Raw genomic sequence first — 23,416 nt, forward strand, 5'->3', positions numbered from 1 at the left:
TGGTAAGTTCATCTCTACCTGTGTTGAACTACATTGCAAGACTTGTTTTTAAGTTGACCTCACCAAGGAGAGCCATAATAATGTTGTCATACAATAGCAGAGTAATGTTCTTTTGTGCGTGGTTATAGTAAAATGGTTGCCTCTTCACCAGTTCCTAAAATCCATTAAACCTGAAGATTGGCTGTTCAGGTTTTAAAATATGTGAGTACTTAGTGTTTAGATTTAGTTTCACTCTATCAATATAATCTATGATGCATTAAAGTTTGGCTTCTGGTCGCCTTTTTCTAGGTGTCCCAATCCACATCTTCCTTTGTTGGAACTTCGATAAGACCAAGAGCAAAAAGGAAACAAAAAATGCTGATCATTGCAAAACGGTACAGCCTCAAATCTATTCTGTCAGTATGTGGAATGCTGATTACCAAGGAAGGGGTAACATTGCTCAATAACTGTGCATTAAAGGCATGATAATGACACTGGGTTACAACGTATTTAATGGAATTGTGATGCAGCATGACAAGTTGTGAAGCTAAATTTAAGAAACCTGTTCACTTGTGACTGGATAGCAAAAAAGAATAAGAAGCTTCATGTTCATCTCAACCTAATTGGTTCTCTAATGTCAAGTAACATGGGCAGTAAATGTATCCTTACCAGCATTTTCCAATGTTGAGATAAAATTAAATAAAGGCTGGGCTAGAAGTTGAATCAATCATTTGACCTTTTCCCCTAAATATTGATGTTCCTGAGGCTGCTGGTCCAACCTAATCCATTTCTACCTCTCTTCCTTCCCTCTTGAAGCCTCAGTACACTGAAAAGGATGCCACAGAGATTGGAAAATGTTGTCAGGAGCAGAACATTTTAATGAGGAAAGGTGAGGGTGGGATAAGCTAGGACTGTTTTAATTGGAACAGGAGATGCTGAGGAGAGAATTGATTGAGGGGTGTAAAATTATGAGGGGGCTAAATAGAGTAAGTAAAAATAATGTGTTTTCCTTGGTAGAGGGGTCACAACAGAGGAAAGAGATCTCAGTATTTTTGTTTAGAAGGATTAGAGGGGAGATGAGATTTTATCTCACCCAGAAAGTAATGGAAAACTGGAACTCACTGCCTGGAGTGGACAAGGCAGAAACCCTCTTCATATTTAAAAAGTAGTTAGATGTGTACTTGAAGAGTCGTGACCTGCAGGACTGTGGACCAGGCACTGGAAGATGGAATAGCATTGGGTAGCTTCAGCCGGGCAAAATGTTTGGCTCCTGCACAGTAAATTTTCTAAGATTTCCTACCCCAGTCAGAATCAGGTTTATTATCACTGACGTATGTTGTGAAATTTATTGTTTTGTGGCAGCAGTACAGTGCAAGACATAAAGACGTAAAAAATTACTATAAGTTACAAAAATAAGTAGTTCAAAAGAGGAATGACGAGGTAGTGTTCATGGACCATTCAGAAATATGATAGTGGAGGGGAAGAAGCTGTTCCTGAGACATTGAGTGGGGGTCTTCAGGCTCCTGTACCACCTCCCTGATGGTAGTGACGTGAAGAGGGCACATCCTGGGTGGTGAGGGGCCTTAAGGACAGATGCCGCCATCTTGAGGCGCCGCCTCTTGAAGATGTCTTCAATAGCGGGAGGGTTATGCCCTTGATGGAGCTGGCTGAGTCTACAACCCTCTGCAGCCTCTTTCGATGCACATTGAAGCCTCTATACCAGAATGCTCTCCATTGTACATCTGTAGAAATTTGCAAGAGTCTTTGGTGACATACCAAATCTGCTCAAACTCCTAAAATGGCATGCCTTCTTCATGATTGATCTATCTTGGGCCCAAGGTAGATCCTCTGAAATGTTGACACCCAGGAACATGAAGCTGCTCACCCTTTCCACCGCTGACCCCTCGATGAGGACTGGTGTGTGTTCTCCTGACTTCCCCTTCCTGAAGTCCACAATCAATTCCTTGGTCTTGCTGATGTTGGGTGCAAGGTTGTTGTTGCGACACCACTCAACCAGCTGATCTAATCTCACTTCTGTACACTTCCTCATCACCATCTGAGATTCTTCAAACAAGTGGTGTCATTAGCGAATTTATAGATGGTGTTTGAGCTGTGCCTAGCCACAGTCATGAGTGTAGAGAGTAGGGCAGTGGGTTAAGCACACATCCTTGCGGTGTGCCTGTGTTGATTGTCAGCGAGAAGGAGCTGTTACCACAGAGCTGCACTGACTGGTCTCCTGATAAGGAAGTCGAAGATCCAGTTGCAGAGGGAGGTACAGAGGCCCTGGTTTTGAAGCTTGTTGATTTGTACTGAGGATTAGTCACTCTACTATCCCAACTATAAGGACCTGTATGACAACATCTTGTGACGTTATTCAGAGGCATACGATGGTATTTGTCGCCATCTTCTGAGGTGCAGCACCAACTCCCCGTGTCCTCAGATGCTGACCTTCCCATCTGTTATGTCTGTGGTGGTTGACATTACTGAGCTGCTTCCCATCCAACTCTTCCCGTCTTCTGTCACAGTTCAGCTCTTGGTGCCCTCCTCCACATTGCCACCTGGAAACACAATCCAGGCACTAATTTCCAGTTTGTGATGCCCTGAGTTTGAGTATAACTTGGCTACTAGATAAGGGCATTTCACCCTCCCACCTGTCTATATGTTCCATTACTCCATCCAAGCCATGGTGATAAGGGTCATACAGCCAATCGCACACTTGTTTTCCCCCTTAATTTTCAGTTTCTGAGGAAATGCCCTTTCTTCCAGCCTTTCACTGTTACCTTAGATTATAAGCTCCACAAATGGGTCATTTGCCACATGTCCACTGATGACTGCTCTCTTCAACCCTTTACCATCCCTGTATGATTGCACTGCTTGTCTCGTATTTAATCTTCCATGAGACGTATCATCCTACAGATGAACTTTTGCAAAATTGTAAATCTTTACCTTTACAGAAAACTCCACAACTGCCCTAAGTGACCGAACTGGATTCTTCACATACCACTTGAGTTATTAACTGCTTGTCTTCTCTATCAGAAGTACATGAAACTCTGACATCATCAGGCTTCACTCCTGCTTCTGAGCATCTGCCACTCCACCTTCACTATTTGTCTCAAAAAAGCAATGAAGGGTGGCCTCCATTTGTGTTCCACCCCACATCAAGTCTTGCCCTCGTTGACTCTGTTGGCTTCCGGTCACCCAATATCCTAAATTTAAAATTCTCACACTTGTATCTAAATATCTTAAGTGCTGTTCATCCCTCCATCTACCTCTTGCATGATAGCATTCTCCACTCCTCACTGTCTTCTGGTGACCCGCTCACTCATTCCCTTTGGTTTATCAATGGTTAGTGTGCCTTTAAGCATCCAGTTCCATGCTCTGAAATTCCTTCCAAAAGCTACACCACCTTCATCAAAATTGCCTTGCAGTATCTTTTAACTCAGCTTTTCTTTGTTCAGCATGCACTAGATGGGGATGTTTTTCTTTTGAAGAAATAACATAAAATAGTTGTTGCATATAGCAGGCACCCAGTTTTCCAACTCCAGTGATAACTTGTATTACATTAGTGTGGAAAAAGTTCTGCTGAAGCTTCTGCCTTTTGAGGTGTGTGTTCATTAGATCACATTAGAACCAGAGATGACTTGGTTGTTGAGATTCTTCAGCACCGGTGTGCAACAGAAGAGATTTTCAGACCTTTAGCTTTTTCATCAAGGAGCCGACTCTTCGGCATCCAGTTGTGAATGAGCTGTGTTGCAACTATGGCCACTTTGTGTTGCTGGGCAGGAATCGGCTGAAATTTTTCAGAGCAGAGGATTGCTCCCTTTGGAACTGACATGGACCCAGTGGGCCATATGGCAGCCTCCTGTGTTGTTAGAAGCATAGGATAAGAAATTTTGAAATGCCAGTCAGGATCTCACTTCAATTTAAGAAATGCATTGTCTGTGAGGGTTTTTAATCTGTAATTTTAGCCAGCTCCTGATAAGTGTGATCATAATTTTATGTGATCATTAATTTTATATGTTGACTTGCTGCTTTGGTTGATTTGTATTCTGAATGTTTTAGTGTTTATGTTGCTTCACGAATGTTTGTTGCATTGTGGGTGTTAAACGAATAAGAGACACGAGAGTCTGCAGATGCTGGAATCTGGAGCAACAACCAATCAGTTGGAAGATCTCAGTGGGTCAAACAGCATCTGTGGCGGGGGTAGGGGAAGGAATTGTTGACATCTCTCGTCAAGATCCTATGGGGTTTGTTTGACCCTGTGTCGACTATTCATCCTCTTAAATGCAATGATGTACATGGTCCAGGACCATTGCTCAGGAGACTTAGTGAAGTTTTGCAGTAGTTCTGTTTTACTGCAATTTGTAGTGAGCTGCTGCCTCTGATTTGTATTAAGAAAATTACAGTAAATGTACAGGATTCCTGTGGTAATATTGACACTGTTAAAAGAGACATCAGTTCCCTTTAAATTAAATTCCAAAATACCTACAGTAATGTTAAAATACTTTCCTATAAATAGTATTAAATAACAGTATTTTCTTGTTCATAGTTCCTTGAAGGTGTCTACCTTGTGTTTTCTCAAGCACATATCTTTGTTTCCTTTTGTCATTTTGCATGAAGCACTTTATAACTAGGTGTAAGGGCTTCTTGTGCTTAAATCCAGTTGGGTTAATACCACCGAGCTAGGGATGCTCAGTGGTGCTAGTGATAATCTAGCATTGACCAGAAGTAACCGCGCAGCATTCTGACTATTAGGGATTTTGATTAAAGCACAGTATGCCACTCGTGACTCTGGTTCTGCATCTTGATTGGCAGAAGATCAGTGAGCTTAGTATAATACCTGACGTGAATTGTCAGTGATTTGCTTGGCTGGTAACCCTGCACCAAGGACAGTTTTATTGGTTGGAAGCTTTCTCTGTGATCTCCCCATTCCCTCTTGCCTCCCTCCCTTGGGTGCCGGGACAGTTTATGGAGGATGCCTTTCACGTGAGCTAGGATATTGGATAGTTGGTCTTTCTTCCAGTGCCAGCGGTTCCTTTAATGACTTGCTGAATATCATTGTTTTTGTAGAAAATCACCTTGTACCTGCTTCAGAGAATTGGCATCAATATAGATATGGAAATTATGAATGATTGAACAATGTTTAGTATGTTTAATACTACTGTATTTTGTGTGTAAGTGATGTACATCATTGCATTGTTAAGTAAGTTGATGTGCTTTGTCTCCCTGCATCTACAATTGCCCCTTTGAGTCTAAATCTCTTCTTCTGCATACATCTCTCCATTTGTTTAAGGACTTCTGTCATTTCCACAGGTTCTTGCACATTAATAAGGAAGTTCCAACCCTACAACCGAAGGAGCCCCCACCCTCTGTTCTTGAGGCTGATTTAACTGAATTTGACGTTGCCAGCTCACACTTGCCTTTGGAAGTACTGTATATGCTGAAAAATGTCAGGTAAATCTTGCAAGCCTTAACTTTTCTTCCCCCCCCCAGTTACTAATCAGCAGTGATTCTTTATATACAGATTTGGGTATTGTGTTGGAATTGGAAAAGAATAGCAGCATATAATTGTCACATTATATCTGTAGATGCATTCATCTGACTTCAAACTTTAGGGTGCAGCTTTTCCATAGGAGAATAAGAATGAAGCAGACTGCTCTATTGGCACCCACCCACTGCCAGTGCACCATGGCTGCGACATGGTTCAGCTTTAAATATATTGAAGCATCTTGCCAAGGCTACTTGTCAGAACCTCGCAAGCCCACAATTTTTACCACCTATAAACTCGGGGGCAGAGGGAACACTACCACCTGCAAGTCGCACGCTAAACTGAGCTGGAAATGTATTGTTGCTTCATTATGGCTGGGTCTAAATCCTGAATTCAGTACCCAAGTATGGGAAGGCTGTTGAAGAAAGCAACACATCACCACCTAAAAGGCATTTGGGGGTGGGCATTTGCTCAGGTTGGGGTCTGCAGGAGTCCATGTTTGATTTTGAGATATGGTACGAAATGATGTGGACACTTGTTCATGCTGCTGGAGACCAGGCCAAAGACTCCTGTGGAATGTTGCTGTTTTCCCTCCGACAAATGTTGAGGCAAAATAAATACTTGTTGTAGCCGGGGCCCCACCTGGGCTGTTTCACAGACCCATTTGTAGATTTGCAAGCTTACCTGCATATTTACAGCAGCAAAATATGGGCTTTGGGGAGTCACTACACATCTCTGTGCTTCCTGTATTCATGGACCAATGTGCCTGATTGCAGCTGTGCAGTGGTGTTCAGATGCTCCCATGTGCTCTGAAGTGCCAGGGATTGGTGAGCCCTAGCAGGCAGTTCTGAGGTTGGGCCCTTCAGCAGTAAGCTGCAGTTCTATCTGAAATCAGGGCTCAGCGATTATTTCTGTAAGTTGCTGGAGAAGCTGGTTCGAAAGTGGTGTAGGAAACTGATAAAGTAGACAAGTATAGAGTTGATGAAACCTTGTTTTGAATGGATTGAAGCCATGTTTATTGGACTCTACTTTTAGAGGAAAACATCTAAAACTGAAAATATTGTATAGTCAGCATGTTTTTCTGATGGGGAGTAATGTGCTTGTCAAATCTTACTGAATTCATTGAAGAAGCAACAAAATAGGCAAGAATGATGCAGAGGACTGAGTGATGTGGTAGCCTCATGACCAGGGTTAGAACATTTTGAGTTGGGGACAAGGGATAGAATGATGGTAAAAACTAAAAGTTTAGTTTTCCAGCATCCGTACAAAACGAGAGAGTGCCGCAAGTGTGTAAGTATTCAACTTTCAAGTTGACTAAGTGATGAAAAATGGTGAATTAAGGAAAGGTCTGCTCCATGTTAGAGGAAGATTAATTCATGTACATCTAGATGCATGTTCATACAGATCTGTTCTGTCTGTTCACGTGAGAAGTTGGTCTTTCAGTAATGCATTGTAAAGTATCTAATCAAAAGATGAAGAGCTATTCTTCAAGCTGCCTACATCTTTCATTACAACAGCATAGGCCATGTATCTTGTACCAGCTAAATGTACTTTATATAGGACTGTCTAATTTTATTGCCAAATACTGGTTTAATTTTTGGTCATTCTATTGAATCTTGTCCCCACAGAGTTCTGGGCCACTTTGAGAAGCCTCTGTTTCTGGAGCTGTGTAAACACATGGTCTTCCAGCAATTTCAGCAAGGAGAATATGTCTTTAAACTGGGGCAGGCGGACAACAGCATCTATGTGGTACAGGATGGCAAACTGGAGCTCAGCCTGATGGGGCCTGTAAGTTCAATCTTCACATTAATTGCCTGGGAAATATTCTCTCTCAGTTATTGTTTTCAATGTTCCCTTCAAGGAGCTGGTTCTGCTCTTCATTTTCCACCAGTTACATTGCCTCCTATGCTGCTGGATAAAGTTAACTTGTATTTTTGTTTTATTCTTTCCTGGGACATGGGTGGCCCTGGTGAGACTAACAGATTACCCATACTGAATGGCTCCCTAAAACAATTGCTGGCTGGGCCATTTCAGAGGGCAGTTAAAAATTAAAACACGTAATTGGTCTGGAGTCTCATATAGGCCAGACCAGGTAAGAATGGCAGATTTTCTCCCCTGAAGGACATTAGTGGATGAAATAGATTAGTAACAGTCTGAATTTCATGGTCATTACTGACACCAGTCTTTTTTAATACTTTATTTCATTATTTGAATTAAGATTTCCCATTTGCTGTGATGGAATTTGAGCACACATTCCTCAATCAATAGTGCTCTTGGATATTATGGACGCAATATGATTTTTGACTTAAGATTGGGGTGCCATTGAGCACCAATGGTTTCACCTTGACATGGGTGACTGTGGGCTGAGATTAGAGTTCTGTCTTTGGTCCCAGATCTCTTTTAACACGTTGATCACCCTGCTATGTCACAAACTCCAGAATCTTAGCTGCACAACACATTCCTTTCTGACCGGCAGTATTTTGCTTCCTCTCCCATTTAAGTTGTGTTTGATCTCCTAGGTATTGTCCCTGAGCGCCTGCTGCACTGTTTAGTCTCTGACTAGCAGTGATTGCTCATCTTTCCATGGGGAGTAGGCATTTGGTTTCCCATTTGGTCCTCAGCTTGAATTGTTTAGCTCATTCTTGTCATCTGAAGAACCTGGATTGTTGCCCAGGAAACGACACCATTAATTCATACAAGACAGCTTCCAGAAATTGAATTTTGCCACAATGAGTCATGCTCTCCATCAAAGATTCTTCTGTTCTTTGATTCCAATTTCCATCCATCTTTTATTTCTAATCCTATTTCCCTCTACTTATGGCTGTAAGCTTTCAGTAAAACATTAAAAGCAAAACTTGTGGATTCAAATTCCAGGGAGAGATCTGTGCAGGATTTTCCACCATAAAGTTTAAAGTATTTCTTCCACTTCAGTAGAAAGCACTAATGAAGTTGGTTTGATCTGAAGATTCTCAAATAATTTGTACCTCCTATGTTAAAGTTGTTTGAATTATAAACTGTGGGAAATAACAGACCATTGGGGAAAGGACAAAAAGCAAACTGCTGGAGGACCTCGGCGGGTTGAGCAGCAACTGTTGGGGGGGGGGGGGGGATGGGGCTGCGGGGTGAAGGAGTTGTCGACGCTTTGAGTCAAGACCCTCCATCAGGACTGGGGAAAGGGTGCGTGCAGTTGTTAGGTAGGTGTGTGGAGGGTAGTGTGCTATCAGGCTGGATGCAGGCATAGTGTTAAGGAATTACAACCCCAGTCTGGATTATTGAAAGTTGATTAAGATAAGAAGGAAAAACGAAGCCACAGCAGAGTTCCTTCATTAAAAACAAAATTTGCAAAGGTACAGATCAGTGTTTTTCGCTGAGGAAGGATAGAATAACCCATTTCTGTACATAACTATCATCTACCTCCATGAAGATTAACACACCTTAGTAATGTGGAATGTTCATTTTTTTAAAGGCTTTAAGGGAACTTTTTAAAATTTAAAATCTTTTTGTGTGATTTTAGAAATGTTCGCAGATGTGAAAAACTGGGTAATTTCCAGTTTGCAAGTCCTGTTGATCCCATTGGCCTTCTCCGAAATATGGCCTTGTGCCAATGTTTATTCATTGTGATATTAGGGGTGGAGAGGCCATGCTGAAGATCAGGTTTTTCAGCGTGAAGGTGTTTGTCATAGTGTGACTGTGAGAATGGAGACACTGAGCTCGTGCTTGAAGTTGTTGTTGTAAATGTATCTGTATCAAAACCATAATTATATCAATGTAACTCAACTATTTTATTTTCCTGCAGGAAGGTAAAGAATGTGTGGTAAAGGAGGTTTTCCCTGGTGATAGTGTACATAGTTTGCTCAGCATTCTTGATGTCATTACTGTAAGTAACTGCATTTGATATCTTGCTTCCACGTTTTAAAATGTGCCCCACAAGCATGGTTGGTAAATGAATCTTGCGGTCTTAAAGTGTTTCAAATCAGTGACTGCCCAGACTTGATTCGCAGTAACTGTTAGAGAAGGAATCTTCAGCTTGATCCAGAGCTGGGTGGCAGTGTGGCTGAGAAGGATGCAGAGGGGCTTCATGGGAATATACACAGAATAAGTGTGGAGACAAGGACATGGCAGATGGGATATAATGTGGGGGCATTGTCTTTTGTAGTAAAACAAAATAGAAAAATGGAATATTTTAAATGGTGAGAACTTAATTGATGTTTAGAGAGACAAATGTACACTGAAAGTGCAGATGTGAAGACTGTGAGCAATTAGGCAGGTAAACAGTACCTTTATTGCAAGAGATTCATGTATAAGAGTAGAGAAGTATTGCTCCAGTTATGTAGATTCCTGGTGATAATGCTCCAGGGCTCGATTTAATGCATTGGAATATTGTGTGTTGGTCTCGGGTAAGATGTACTTGAGATGGAGGGACTGCAGCTAAGGTTCACCAGATCGATAACTGGGATTGAGGTTTAGAAAAATGTGAGGTGATCTCATTGAAGTGTACAGACTTCCTTCAGAGCCTGATGGGGTAAGTGTAGGTATGTGATGTTCACAACCAGGTGTTGCAGTCTCTCGCAATAAGGGGTTGGTCATTCTGGATAAAGATGAGAAGTTCCTTCACCCAGGCAAGAATGCCATCAAGTTGCAGATTAATGTATTTGTAGATACTAAAGGACTCGACAAGTGTAGAAAATGCTTTGAGTTAAAGGATCAGCCATGATCCCAGTGAATAGTGGACTGGGTTCAAGGGGCCACATCTACCCATGCTTTTTCATGTTTTTTGGGGGTGGTGTGTGTTCAGGAGGGTAGGGTGTAGAACATTGAGAAACTTGTTTTTGCCTCCTATACCTACACATTCTCCGATCTCTGGGGCTGTATGTGCCAGGTAGAGGCAGGATGTGAGGAGCCACAAGCCAGCCGTCAAGACGCTTCATAGAGTTGTAAAGCACAAAACTGGCCCTTCAGCCCAGCTCACCCATGCCAACCATGATGCCTACCTATGCTAATCCCACTGGGCATCCCTCCTAGTCCTTTTCGATCCAAGTATGTGTCAAAATACCTTTTAAACATTGTAATTGTATTTGCCTCTATCATTTCCTCTGGCTGCTTGTTCCATATAACCACCACCTCCTGTGGAAAAACTTGCCTCTCAGACCTCCTTTAAATTTCTCCCCTCTCACCTTAAACCTGTCCTCCAGGTTTAGACTCTCCCACCCTAGAATAAAGACCAGCTATCTACCCTGTCTATGCCCTCGTAATTTTATAAACCTGTATAAAGTCACCCCTCAGCCTCCTAGGTTCCAGTGAGATTAGACCCAACCTGTCCAATCTCTCATTGTCTGGGTTACAACAACCTTATCTGCACTATCTCTATTGCTACCACTTTCTTCATGCCAGCCAGAATTGTACACGATAAGAGTGACCTCTGCGTTTTGGGGGAGTTGAGTGCTGAGAAAATGGCCTGTATCACAGTTTTCCATAACGTGAAGCTGTGCCTGCACGTTCATCAAGAAACAAGAATTGGGGGGAAATAAAATAAATGTTACTTACTTTTTTCAAATAAAGTCCATGAGAGTGAAGTTTATTCCGCATCTCAGATATTTGGGTAGTGATTTATGAATTCTATAAGGTCGAATTTCCGTTATGTAAATGGCTGTAACGTGGGATCACCTGCACTTCAAGTGCAACCTGAGCAATGCTTTGTACAGCTGCAGTTTGGCATCACAACTCCGGTACTCACTGCCTTGTCCTATGAAGGCAAGCATGCCGAGTGAGTGTCTTCTCCACTACCCGATGTGAAGAATAGCCTACTTAATAACATGACTGAGAGACCAGAAATGTGCCAGAAAGTAGAAAGAAAGAAGTGTGTTCATTGGCAGGTATGCACAGTTTTTTGATGGTGTAGATGAGCGGAAGCTGTCTCAGGAAACCTTTGGCAATGTTTATACAAATTGCCATTCTGATACTTGCATGTATTTGGATTGTATGTTTTGCATATAAGCCTATCTCTGCAAAAGCAGCTTTATCCAGTGAAACTGAGCAATTGGGGAGGTGCTGTGGTGCAGCTGGAAGAACACTGCTTCATGGTTCCAGTGACCCAGGTTCAATCCTACCCTCAGGTGCTGTCCATGTGGAATTTGCATTCTTACTATGACCCTGCGTGTTTTCCCTAGGTGCTCCAGTTTCCTCCCAGATCCCAAAGACGTGGGTTAGTAGGTCACTTGGCCACTATAAATTAGCCCTAGTCTGGGGAAAATAAAATGAGATTAGTATAAATGGGTGTGTGGTACTCTCCTCAGACTCGAAGGGCCAAGGGGCCAGTTTCTGTGCAGTATGTCTCTATAACAATGGATCCAGGGCTACCTATTGAAAATCTGAGCTCACATCTTTGATTGTTAAATGGTGAGTGTTCTGTGTCCTGACCCAGATTTGCAGTTGGCTTTTATGTGGAAGTTCTTTCAGGGGTTCATCTTCCACAGGATGATCAAATGTAAGGATGTCAATATTTACTTGTTCCAGGGTCACCAACGACCATACAAAACTGTGTCAGCTCGAGCTACTGAAGTATCAACTGTACTTTGCTTACCCGTGGAGGCATTCCAGACAATCTTTGAGAAGTATCCTGAAAGTCTGGTCAGGGTGGTGCAGGTGAGAGCATTTTTGAATTGGGTTATCTCTCTCACTCCAGACATCCACCCCTACAACCACAGCTATACACAGAGGCACGGACACTTACATTAATTGTTGCATAATTTGAAAGGTATTTATATAAGAATAAGCATCTTGTGTTTCATAATCTTGTCAGAACTGAATGTAGGTCTTTTAAACTGTCCAGACTTCATATTACTGCCAAGCCCATTCTAGTTATTCAAATATAGCAAACTGAATACTTCATCAAATCAGTTATATATTCTAATCTGAGTTGGCTATTACAGTTCACAGTTATGAGATTTTTAATATGTTGAGGTGTTAGAAAGGTATAGAGTGGCAAGGGAATGAGGGATGATGATCAAACCTTGAAGGCAGTAGGAGATGGTGAGTGGTAATATTGGTATAGTTTATTATTGTCACTTGTACCGAGTACAGTGAAAAACTTGTCGTGCATACCGATCATACAGGTGATTTCATTACACAGTGCAGTTACATTGGGTTAGTACAGAGTCCATTGATGTAGTATGGAGCGGGTTATAACTTTAGCAGAGTGTAGAGATGAGGTAAGTAAAGGATCCATTGACAGAAGATGAAGCAGAGTGAGGAGAGGAATAGAAGAGTTTGAAGGAGGTTGCAGAGATTGGAAGAGCATCAGGAGTGACATAGAAAAGAAATATTTCTGAGCATTGAAGCCAAGGAAGCTTTGGGATGAAAGGATGAGGAACTTGAGGCAGTTGCCTTGTGAGGAAAGATTGGTTGTGTATCCACTGGAACTTAGAGTGAAAGGGGCCTTTACTGAAATGTAAAAGATCCTTTTTGTTAGGGGTGGGGTGGGGGGGAGGTTGTTCTTGACATGGTAGATATGGAGAAAATGTTTCCATTGGGGGGAATATCTAGAAACTGGTCAAGAATGAAGAGTTGCTCATTTAAGATCAAGATGATTTTGTTTTTCTCTGAGGGTTACAAGTCTTTGCAACTCTCTACCTCAGAGCAGTGCAAGCAGAGTTCATGAGTATTTTTAAGGAAAAAACTTGATAAGCAAGAGGTGTGAGCCTATAAAACATGTTTTTGGAAATGCTCAGTAGATCAAGCAGCATTGATGGAAGGAGAAAGTTTGAGAGAGGGGTGAAAGGTTGAGCAGTGGATCTAAAAAATCTATGGATGGATTTTTTCTTTTATCTTTTGAGGTTTCAGTAGAACTGTAATCAATAGACACAACAAACAGCTGTCCAGCTACGTCTTAACCTATGGTGCAATTAATTAACTTCTTTTCACTTTGTGTATCTCTCCCAGATCATCATGGTGAGGCTGCAGAGGGTGACTTTCGTGGCTTTACACAACTACCTGGGCCTGACTAACGAGCTGTTCAATCAGGTGACTCTCCTGCTGTTATCTGTTCAGGAGCCCGCAGCAAGGTGCCTGCACTTGCAGGAATTCTTATCTCCTATTGTAACTCAGAATCAGGTTTATTATCACTGACTTGCATGTCGTGAAATTTGTTGTCTTGCGGCAGGATCTGTCTTCTGCACTTCCCATCTCTTGTAGTGGGATTTGCAGAGCCCCTATCCATGTAGGAATTTCCTCAGTCATCATCTCTCTGGTGGTCAGATGTAACCCACTCTCCTAAGCTGGCCACACTGGGGATAGATTGGAAGGTTTCAGCCACACTGTGGCCCTGCGGAGCCAGCACATTCAGTCACTGTTACACCACCATCAAGAATGCCTGCTGTGCCATCCCATGCCCAGACTTTGGCAAGTCCGATCACCTGGCTGTACTTCTACTCCTGGCATGTAGGCAGAGACTGAAGACTGCAGCACCAGTGGTCAGGACCGCGAAGGTCTGGTCAAGGGAGGCAGAGGACCATTTACAGGACTGCTTTGAATCAGTGGACTGGACCATATTCAGGGATTCATCTTCGGACCTGAATGAATATGCCACAGCCGTCACTGACTTCATGAAGACCTGTGTAGACGCGTGTGTGCCTTCGAGAACATACCAAGTTTTCCCAAACCAGAAGCCCTGGATAATCCTGCTGAGGGCTAGATCTGTGGCATTCAAGACCAGCGATCCAGAATCCTTCAAGAAATCCAAGTATGAACTATGGAAGGCAATTCCGAGCGAACCTAGAAACACAATTGGATGTGTGACAACTGTAACAGGGGTTTGCATCCCATTGGTTCCTATAAGGCAAAACCTAACAGCATAAATGACAGTGGTGCTTCACTCCCTGACAAGCTCAATGCCTTTGAAAGAGAGAATAACACTACATCTGTGCAAATCCCCTCAGCATCCAGCGATCCTGTGACCTCTGTCTCGGAGGCCGATGTCCGAACATCCTTCAAGAGGGTGAACCCTCACAAGGCGTCAGGCCCCGACGGTGTACCTGGCCGGTTACCAAAAACCTGTGCCGACCAACTGGCTGGAGTGTTCAAGGACATCTTCAACCTCTCACTGCTGCAGTCAGAGGTTCCCAGCTGCTTCAAGAGGACAGCAATCATTCTGGTGCCCAAGAAGAGCAGGGTGAGCTGCCTCAACAACTATCACCTGGTAGCACTCACATCTACTGTGACAAAGTGCTTTGAGAGGTTGGTTATAGCTAGAATTAACTCCTGCCTGAGCAAGGACCTGGATCCACTGCAATTCGCTGACTGCCACAATAAGTCTACAGCAGACACAATCTCACTGGTTGTCCACAATGGAGCATCTCGACAACCGCAAGACATACGTCAGGCTACTGTTTATCAATTCCAGCTCGGCGTTCAACACCACCATCTGCTCAGTACTAATAACTAAGCTTCAAAACCAGGGCCTCTGTACCTCCCTCTGCAACTGGATCCTCGACCCCCTTATTGGGAGACCACAATCAGTGCGGATTGGCAATAACATCTCCTCGCTGACTATCAACACAAGCGCACCTCAAGGATGAGTGCTTAGCTCACTGCTCTGCTCTCTCTACACATGACTGTGGCTAAGCACAGCTCAAACACCATCTATGAATTTGACGATGACCCACTGTTGTTGGTAGGATGTCAGCTGGCGATGAGGGGTACAGGATTGAGATAGATCAGGTAGTTGAGTGGTGTCACAACAACAACCTTGCACTCGATGTCAGCCAGACCAAGGAGCTGATTGTGGATATCAGGAAGGGGAAGTCGGGAGAACACACACCAGTCCTCATTGAGGGGTCAGTGGCGGAAAGGGTGAGCAGCTTCAAGTTCCTGGGCCCAACACATTGATGCAGTCACAAAGATGGCACGCCAGTGGCTCTACTTCGTTATGTCACCAAAGGCTCTCTCAAATTTCTCTAGGTATATGGTGCAGAGCATTCTGACTGGTTGCATCACCGCCTGGTATGGAGCCTCCAATGCACAGGATCACAAGAGGCTGCAGAAGGTTATAGACTCAGCTAGCTCCATCACGGTCACAACCCTCCCCACCATCGAGGACATCTTCTAGAGGTGGTGTCTCAAGAAGGCAGCATCCATCATTAAGGACTGTCACCATCTGGGATGTGCCCTTTTCTCGTTACTACCATCAGAGAGGAGGTAGAAGAGCCTGAAGACCCACACTCAACAATTCAGGAACAGCTTCTTCCCCTCTGCCATCAGATTTCTGAATTGTCCATGAGCACTACCTCACTATTCATTTTCCTTCTTGGCATTATTTATTTACTTTTGTAATTTATAGATTTTTATGTCTTTGCACTGTACTGCTGCTGCAAAACAACAAATTGACATCATGTATCAGTGATAATTCTGATTCCTGCAGATCATGGAGCCTCTGATGGTTGATGAAGGCAGGAGCAAATGTGTGCTGTGCCGTCTGCTGTTAGTACCGGCGTGTCTGCGGGTTGCTTTGGACTAGTATTCACTGTAGAGTTGCGTTCATTCGAGGCTATTCTAACATGCACAAAATGGATCAGTGATGTGGATAACACAAGTGTGCAGAATGTAAGAGGTCGATCATTCCAATGCAATCCACATGTTGTGACTTAACAATGTGTAGAACCACCGATGAAAAGTCGGGTCATGGCAGCGACTGGCCATGGTGGATGACAAGGAGTGGGGCTGGAGGTGGCTCAGACCATTTTTTGGCATCTGTAATTGTGGAAGATAGCCAAGCCAGTAGTGCATGACGTTGAATCAAGGTCCTGGGTGGAAATCTCACCCTTTTAATGGCAAGATATTGTGGATGCTGGAAATCTGAATTACTAAGTCAAAAAGCCAGAAATTTTCAAGTTGATCAGTTTATGAAAAGACAAAAAATGGCTAATATTCAGATTGGCGGTCTTTCATTGGAACTCTCTGATGAAAGATCATCAACACCAAATGTATCTCTTTCCACTCGTGCAATTTGATCCACTGAGTATTTCCCTTTTTAAGGTGGTATCTGCATATTTCCTCTTCCTTTCCTCTCCTCTCAGTCAATTCCATTTACCTTTGGCTGTGACTGCCCACTTTAGGAGACCTTGTGGTGGGTAAAGATGAACCTCCTCTAGGTCACCACAGTGCAGAGGTAAGAAACTGACTGCAGAAAGGCCTGATGTAATGGTCCGTTTGTCCAGCCGAGAAACATTTCATGAGTGTGATTGTCAGCTGGTGTGACCAAATTCACTGATGGCTGTGCTGATTTTATAACTGCATGACAGATGCAGGAACCGGTGGACTGTGTATGTGGGGGTGTCGGCTTCTCTAACACTTACTGACAGGAAGCATGTTCTGTGTTTAATGGTAGGAGAACCAGCCTTCACGTCTGCTTCCTCAGCCGAACTCTGCCACTCGGATGAGCCCTGTGCGACACAGACGGTTCATAAGTACGTCGGTTGCCGATGATCAGAAGGATGCAGCTGGGAAATCGAGTTCAGATGTAGGTGGGTGGCCACAATCAGTTGGTTCTTGTCTGTCGCAAGGTAGACAGCAGTTTTGTGTCAGCAGTCTGTTTGCGTCATTTGACGTGCCAATCTCTCCACTTTGAAATTCTTTATCCACATTGGAATTTGCCTTTTGAATTGTTCATACTGCATGGACAGCTTTGAACTTCGTCTCTACTTGTACCTGGAAGCGCATAGATAAGAAAATAAGATTTGGAGCCAAACAGATCCATGATCTCTTGGATCTGCTCCACCTTTCAATACAATCATTGCTGAATGCCCCTTTCCTGCCCTCACATTTTATACCATGCCCACCGCCTCCCAACTCCACTGCCGTTTGGTGCCACATTTGTCAGTCATACTTAACTATGCCCAAAGCAGTCTTGGGCAACCGTTTGCTAATGTAGAAGACAGTTTAAATGTTTCATTTTTGTGCAGTTTAATGGGTTATTATTTAATAATCATCAGTATTTGTCTTGCCCAGTGCTCTCCATCATCAACCTCCCACAACGTCCACAGCTACAGTCTGGGCCACATCCTAGTCACTGGCACCCCCAGCCACAAGGTCTCCCTTTTCTTTCTGCTGTGCAGTTCATCAGATTCACCTTTGTCACCAGATTTATTCTGGAATTGTAGCTTGGAGGGCAGGTCCACAAAATACCATGAGCATCAACACATCAGCCCGGTGCCCTGTTGAATCCCCAAGGATACCAAAATGGCTGGTGGGCTTAGGAAAACTGGAAGGCGACTACAAAAGTAGTTGCTCAATTCTAAATTATTACGCAATTTCCTACCAGTGGCTTATCCAGTTGTGTCAGCCCTTTCCATGATTGTGGTGGGTCGGATCACGCTGGTCACTGTCTGCGTTAGCCCTGTGGTGGCATTAAATTTGTTTGCAGCTATGTGATGCCCAGAGTCCTGCGACCCTTCTGTGAGGTGCAGTGAGCCAGGGTGGCGACTGGGCTGCCTGGCTCTGTCTGTGCCCTGTCCATGGACTTCGCAATGGTCTTCTGAGAGCTTGTGCCTTTCTCATTGTTTCCAAACATATCTGATGGTCAGAGGTTTTTGAAATTAGTTTGAGAAACATTAAATTGGAAAAGTGAAATTATTTTAATAAATATTGATGTTTAATTTAAAGTGCACAGAATTGCTATTTATTCATTTAAAACCTCAAATACATCAAAATAGAAAAAAAACTAACCTTGCCTTTTTAAATGAAAACTGGTGAACTCATTCAAATGAACAGCTGTAGGGCCAGATACAGATTGTATACAGACCCTTAGATCAACAGTTTACAGAATGCCCCTATACCTGATGGTGAACAGGTGTGGATTTTTAAAATTAGCTGTTGTGTGCTCAATAGCTGGGATTCAGAAGTGCCAAGCACATCACCTATAAAGAAAAGCTTAGGAATAATTAATGGAATTTTATTAAATATTTTTCAAAAAATAAAGGCTGCTGAAACCTTTTGTCTCTCCCAGGTGTCCCTGTCCATTCCCCTGCTGACACTGTTATTTCATTTACCAAACTTCACTCCCACCACTGGACTTCAGCATTCCTACATACGTTTGTGGGAATTCCAAGTTTGTTGGCACTTGTATGTAAACTGTAAATAATTCTGCATACAACTGCATTTTCCTGCAAAATCTGGACCTCTGGCCTAGGGGTCATTTTGCTAATCATACGTTTATGTTACTGTAGAAGTATGTATGATTTTCAGACATCTTGTGTCTTAAACATGAATACATAACACACATCCTACACTGAAGTGCACGTTTATGATCTTTATTACAGTGCTATGGAAGTTTATATCCTCATCCTTGACTGAGCTAAATCATCAGATACACAGGAGACTTCATTTCATTGTAGACTGATTACAATTCAATCACTGCTGCTAAAACATCATCGAGCTTAAGCACTAACTCTGTTTCTCCATAGATGCTGCCTAACCTGTTGAATATTTCCAGCATTTTCTGTTTTTATTTCAGATTTCCAGCATCAGCAGTTTGTTTTTCCACAATTGTATTACTTCTGGGTGTTAAAGACAGCTGTATATCCCACCACTGGCACTCTTCTTATTTCCTGAAAAAATTGGTGCTTTTTGATTCTAGCGTTTGGTATACTGTAATACTTGTGGTGGAGTGTTGCTGCTCAAGGAAATTAGAAATAAAGAAAAAATTTTGAAATGGAGAAAATGAGAAATACTAGTTCTGAAGTCAAATACCTCAGAACATTATGCTGCTTCAATCGTATAAAATGGGAGTTTATAATTTAGTCATTAGAGTTTGCTGCCTTCCATCCACTTGCTTTGTTCCCTCCCTCTCCAGAGCACCTATGTAGCTGTTTCTAAAGGGCAAGTTGCGCTCAGAGAGGAAATGAGGGGAGATGGGAAATATGCGTGGAGCCAGGGAAAGATGAGAGTTCAAGGCAAGACAGATGAAGCCTGGGGAAGCAGTGAAGGGCTGCTGAACAACAGACTATCTAAGTGGCACTGTATTGCAGATGCTGTGATTCTAATGTCCATCTGTGATACTGTTTGCTGCAAAGGATAGCACACTGCATCAGAAATTAAGTAAATATGCCTTAAAGAAACACGTTAAATTCCCGTTATTTGTTTTGTAAATATTGCAGTTGAAAAGCAGAAGCAGTAACATTGAATACAAGGGATTATTATCCTGCTTTGCCTAATATTATGACCCTTTCACTGAATGCTACAGAGGCATGCTATGAAAAGTATCATTTACAGCAACATTTCCTTTTAACATTTTGCATAACCTATTATTACTGCGCAGCAACTCTGGTTCTCTGAAACATGGGAGGATTTCTCAACAGTTTCTCATTTTGGCTGTGGTTACCGCTGATTATAATGTAAGTAATCGCAATTAGTGAGGCTGGGTAGTCGTACACAGTCTGGTGTTTATATTGCCCTATGCCAGTATGCATTACAGATTGTTGGTTGTTGCACAAGGGTGTGGTGTTCAAGGGTGAACATAGAAAGGGGCAGTGTGTTATCCAGTCGAGCATTCTGTGGCACTGCTGGGCAGTTGAGAATACTTGGTATCCATGAACCTCCCTCCTGGAATGCATCCAGTCCAGGGTCAGAGATACGTTGGGTCTGGAACTTCACTAACAAAGGCATTATAGGTCTGAGTTTCCTGTCTGATTTCTGTTCATGTGGTTCTTGCTGTTGTGGTTCTTACTGTTGCAGTAAAGTTTGAGATGTGCAGTGGAGTTCTGCAAGGGATCTGAGGATGGCTCCTTTACTGTGTGATTCCTCACCAGTCTGCGGTTGCAGAGGAAGGCTGGACTGCATTTTTTATTCTATTTTGAAGGCTGCTTTCATGCATTTGCCACCCAATTTGAATCATTCCCTACTCTAGTGAGATGGTCTTGTGGAAAATCTTATGTAAATCTCTTGCCACTTTAGGTAGACCAGCAAGATCGAGAAATGACCACCAAGTTTAGAATGTAGTGACCATTTTCAGTAACAGATACAATGGCATTACCTATGCCATGTCCCCTACCATCAACATCCTGGTTGGGGCTGGGTGGTGGTGGGGGGTGGGGTCGGAAAAGCAACTGGATCACCAGAAAAATACTGTGTCTACAAGAGCACATCAGAGACTAATTACTTTGTGGCAAGTGAGTCGCCTCCTGACACCTCAGAAGTTTCCTCCATCTACAAGGCAGGAGTTTGATGTAATGCTTTCTTCTTTGGATGAGTGAAGCTCCAATAACTTTCAAAAAGATTTAACACCATCTAGGGGCAAAACAATCTGACTTGTTTTTTGCCTTCCATCCACCACATACCGTGGCCTTACCGCACACCGTATCCAAAATATACTACTCAAACAGCACCTCCTAATCCCACGATTCTATCATGAGTGCAAGGGAACACCACCACCACCTGCAGGATCCCTCCAAGATGCACACCAACCTGATGGAAATGTAAATCTTTGGTGGGTCTAAATCCAGGAAATTCCTGTCCAACAATATTGAGAGAGTACCTTCACCAGAAGCAGTGCCAGGGTTCAGAAAGTTGCTCATCATCTTCCCAAGGGCAATTGGGGCTGGGTAATAAATGTTGGTCTTGATAGCAATGCCTGAATTCTGAAAATGAGGGTCAGAGCCTTGTGACTTCCTCATTTAGTTCCCCTAACCAGGAAAACACTTCATTCAAGTCTAGTAATCTACTTTCAAAGATGCTTAATCTGAGTTCACCTTGCCCAACATTTCACACAATTCCTGACCTTGCACCTTATTGCACTGTACTTTCTCTGTAGCTGTGACACTTTACTCTGTATTGTTATTGTTTTTACCTGTACTACATCAATGCACTCTGTACTAACCCAATGTAACCGCACTGTGTGATGAATTGACCCGTACGATCGATTTGCAAGACAAGGTTTTCACTGAACCTTGGTACAAGTGACAATAGTAAACCAATACCAGTTGCAATATTTGTGCCATCTCCCTCTGTTACAAAGGTAGACACAAAATATTCATTAGGAACCATAGTCCTAACTTCCAACCCTTTCGTCATGTGTCTTGGAAGTACTTTTTGGGTGGACCACAAGTTAATCTTAGAACAGTACCTTCAGCCCATGATGTCTGTGCCAAACACGATGCCAAATTAAACCAAATCTCTTCTGTCTGCACATGATCCATATCCCTCGATTCCCTGCATATTCAAGTGTCTATCTAAAAGCCTCTTAAACACCACTGTCGTATCTGCTTCCACCACCCCTGGCAGCCTGTTCAAGGCAACTACCACTTTATGTGCTTTTTAAAAAAACTTGCCCTGCACATCTTTTAAACTTCTTTTAAACTTTCCCCTTCTCACCTTAAATGCATAACCTCTAGTATTTTACTCTGAACCCTGAGAAAAAGATTCCGACTTTCTACCCTATCTATGCCTCTCATCATTTCTATCAGGTCTCCCCTCAGCCTTTGACGCTCCAGAGAAAAGATGTAAAAACGTTAAAGATAATTCAAAGTTGTGCCCTTTCTCGCACGTTATTTAATGACAGTATTTTTCTCATGTCCTCTGTGTCTTTGTAATGTTTGTTTTAATTTCTTCTCTGCACTTTTTAATTTTGTACTGTTTCTTCAAAATTGAGCTCTCTAGATGAGGGATACTGTGTCTTTTCATGCCTTTCCCTTCCTCGTTACCCACCTGGAGCCCAGGCAGCTCTTGATTGACAGCCCCTCCCCTTTTTGTTCATTTGGTGCAGTGACAGTGAACTGCCTCTAGATGTCAAAGTTGCATTACTTTAGAGACCATGACCGATGCACCACTCCCTCTCAAATCCAAAACTCGGGCATGTCTGAATCGATTCTAGTTCGGAACTGTGTGAAAGCTGCGGAGGGGATTAAAGAACAATTTGCATTGGTGTGTTACCCGCAATGTTTGAATAACGTCATCTGGATTCATCTTTCATTGTGTTTTCTGATCACACAGTTACTTCTAACAGCAGTCATCAACAACAGTTGTTAAAGGACTGGCTTCTATTTTCTCCCCAAGTGAAGAAGCGGAATTGCTTTACTATTTTATTTAAATGCTAATTAAGTTTCTGAAAATCAGCTGGAAAAGGCAACTGTTCTCTGATTTATAATTTCAGTTGTGACTGTGCTTCAGCCCTTCCATCTCATAGGAGACTGTTGTCCTGGTTTTTGTGATTAAGTTTTTAGATATTAAGGAAATCAAGATGTGGAATTGGTGCAGAAAGTGGTGCTAGGTAAATGATTGTATTGAGTGGTGGAGCAGGCACACAAGGCCAAATGGTTTGCTCTTGATATTTCTCCTGCCCTTGGAAAGGGAGCAGGCAAATTGGGTCAATTTTATTCCTCGGCCCTGAGCGGACTGCAATCAGTCCTCCAATTGCCTTTGGTAGCTATCTCCAGGGATCTCGGGGCTTTTGTTCTGGGCAACAGTTCTGTCAGATACTTATTCAGGCTGGTTGTTCACAGAATTCTAGGCAGTGCATGAGGCTGTTTAATTATAATGAATGGGTTGCTGGCAGCCCAGCTAATTATTACTTAAAATAAAAACAGAAATTACTGGGAATAGTCAGCAAAAATCTTGTTTATAGTGTGCTGTGGTTGACTTTTTCAAAGAAACCAATTTTCAGGCCCAGCACAAGTGGTGGAAATCAGAGGTGAAGATCAGTGGTGAAGTTTGGGTGTGCCAAGAGAGGAGACAGCCAAATAAGGTATATGGTGAAATCCCTTGCATCCACCTATATGTTATCCCTCAACAAAGGCTTTGAACCGGAATGTCTTCCTGGTCCATATAAACCACACCAGCTACAATGCCCTTGTACATGTATTTAATTACCTCCTCAAAAAAAACTCCAATTATATTAGTCAGACAGGATCTCCCACTAACTGTGCTGACTGTCCCTGGTCAGTCTCTGCCTGTTCAGGTTTAGAT

The 23,416-nt window shown here is 42.8% G+C and overlaps 1 protein-coding gene across 9 annotated transcripts in view; it reads left to right on the forward strand.

The window, feature by feature from the left end:
- pnpla6 (patatin-like phospholipase domain containing 6) overlaps positions 1 to 23,416 on the forward strand; it is a 164,993-nt gene that overhangs the window by 42,912 nt on the left and 98,665 nt on the right. For all 9 annotated transcript variants that reach the window (XM_052042014.1, XM_052042011.1, XM_052042017.1 and 6 more), the window contains 7 exons: positions 289 to 374; positions 5,293 to 5,433; positions 7,096 to 7,255; positions 9,264 to 9,344; positions 11,981 to 12,109; positions 13,406 to 13,486; positions 16,848 to 16,983. In XM_052042014.1, coding sequence (XP_051897974.1) covers positions 289 to 374; positions 5,293 to 5,433; positions 7,096 to 7,255; positions 9,264 to 9,344; positions 11,981 to 12,109; positions 13,406 to 13,486; positions 16,848 to 16,983 — 814 coding nt within the window. The remainder of the gene's footprint in view (positions 1 to 288; positions 375 to 5,292; positions 5,434 to 7,095; positions 7,256 to 9,263; positions 9,345 to 11,980; positions 12,110 to 13,405; positions 13,487 to 16,847; positions 16,984 to 23,416) is intronic.

Source organism: Pristis pectinata, chromosome 31 (assembly GCF_009764475.1).
Source record: "Pristis pectinata isolate sPriPec2 chromosome 31, sPriPec2.1.pri, whole genome shotgun sequence".
Classification (NCBI taxonomy): domain Eukaryota; kingdom Metazoa; phylum Chordata; class Chondrichthyes; order Rhinopristiformes; family Pristidae; genus Pristis; species Pristis pectinata.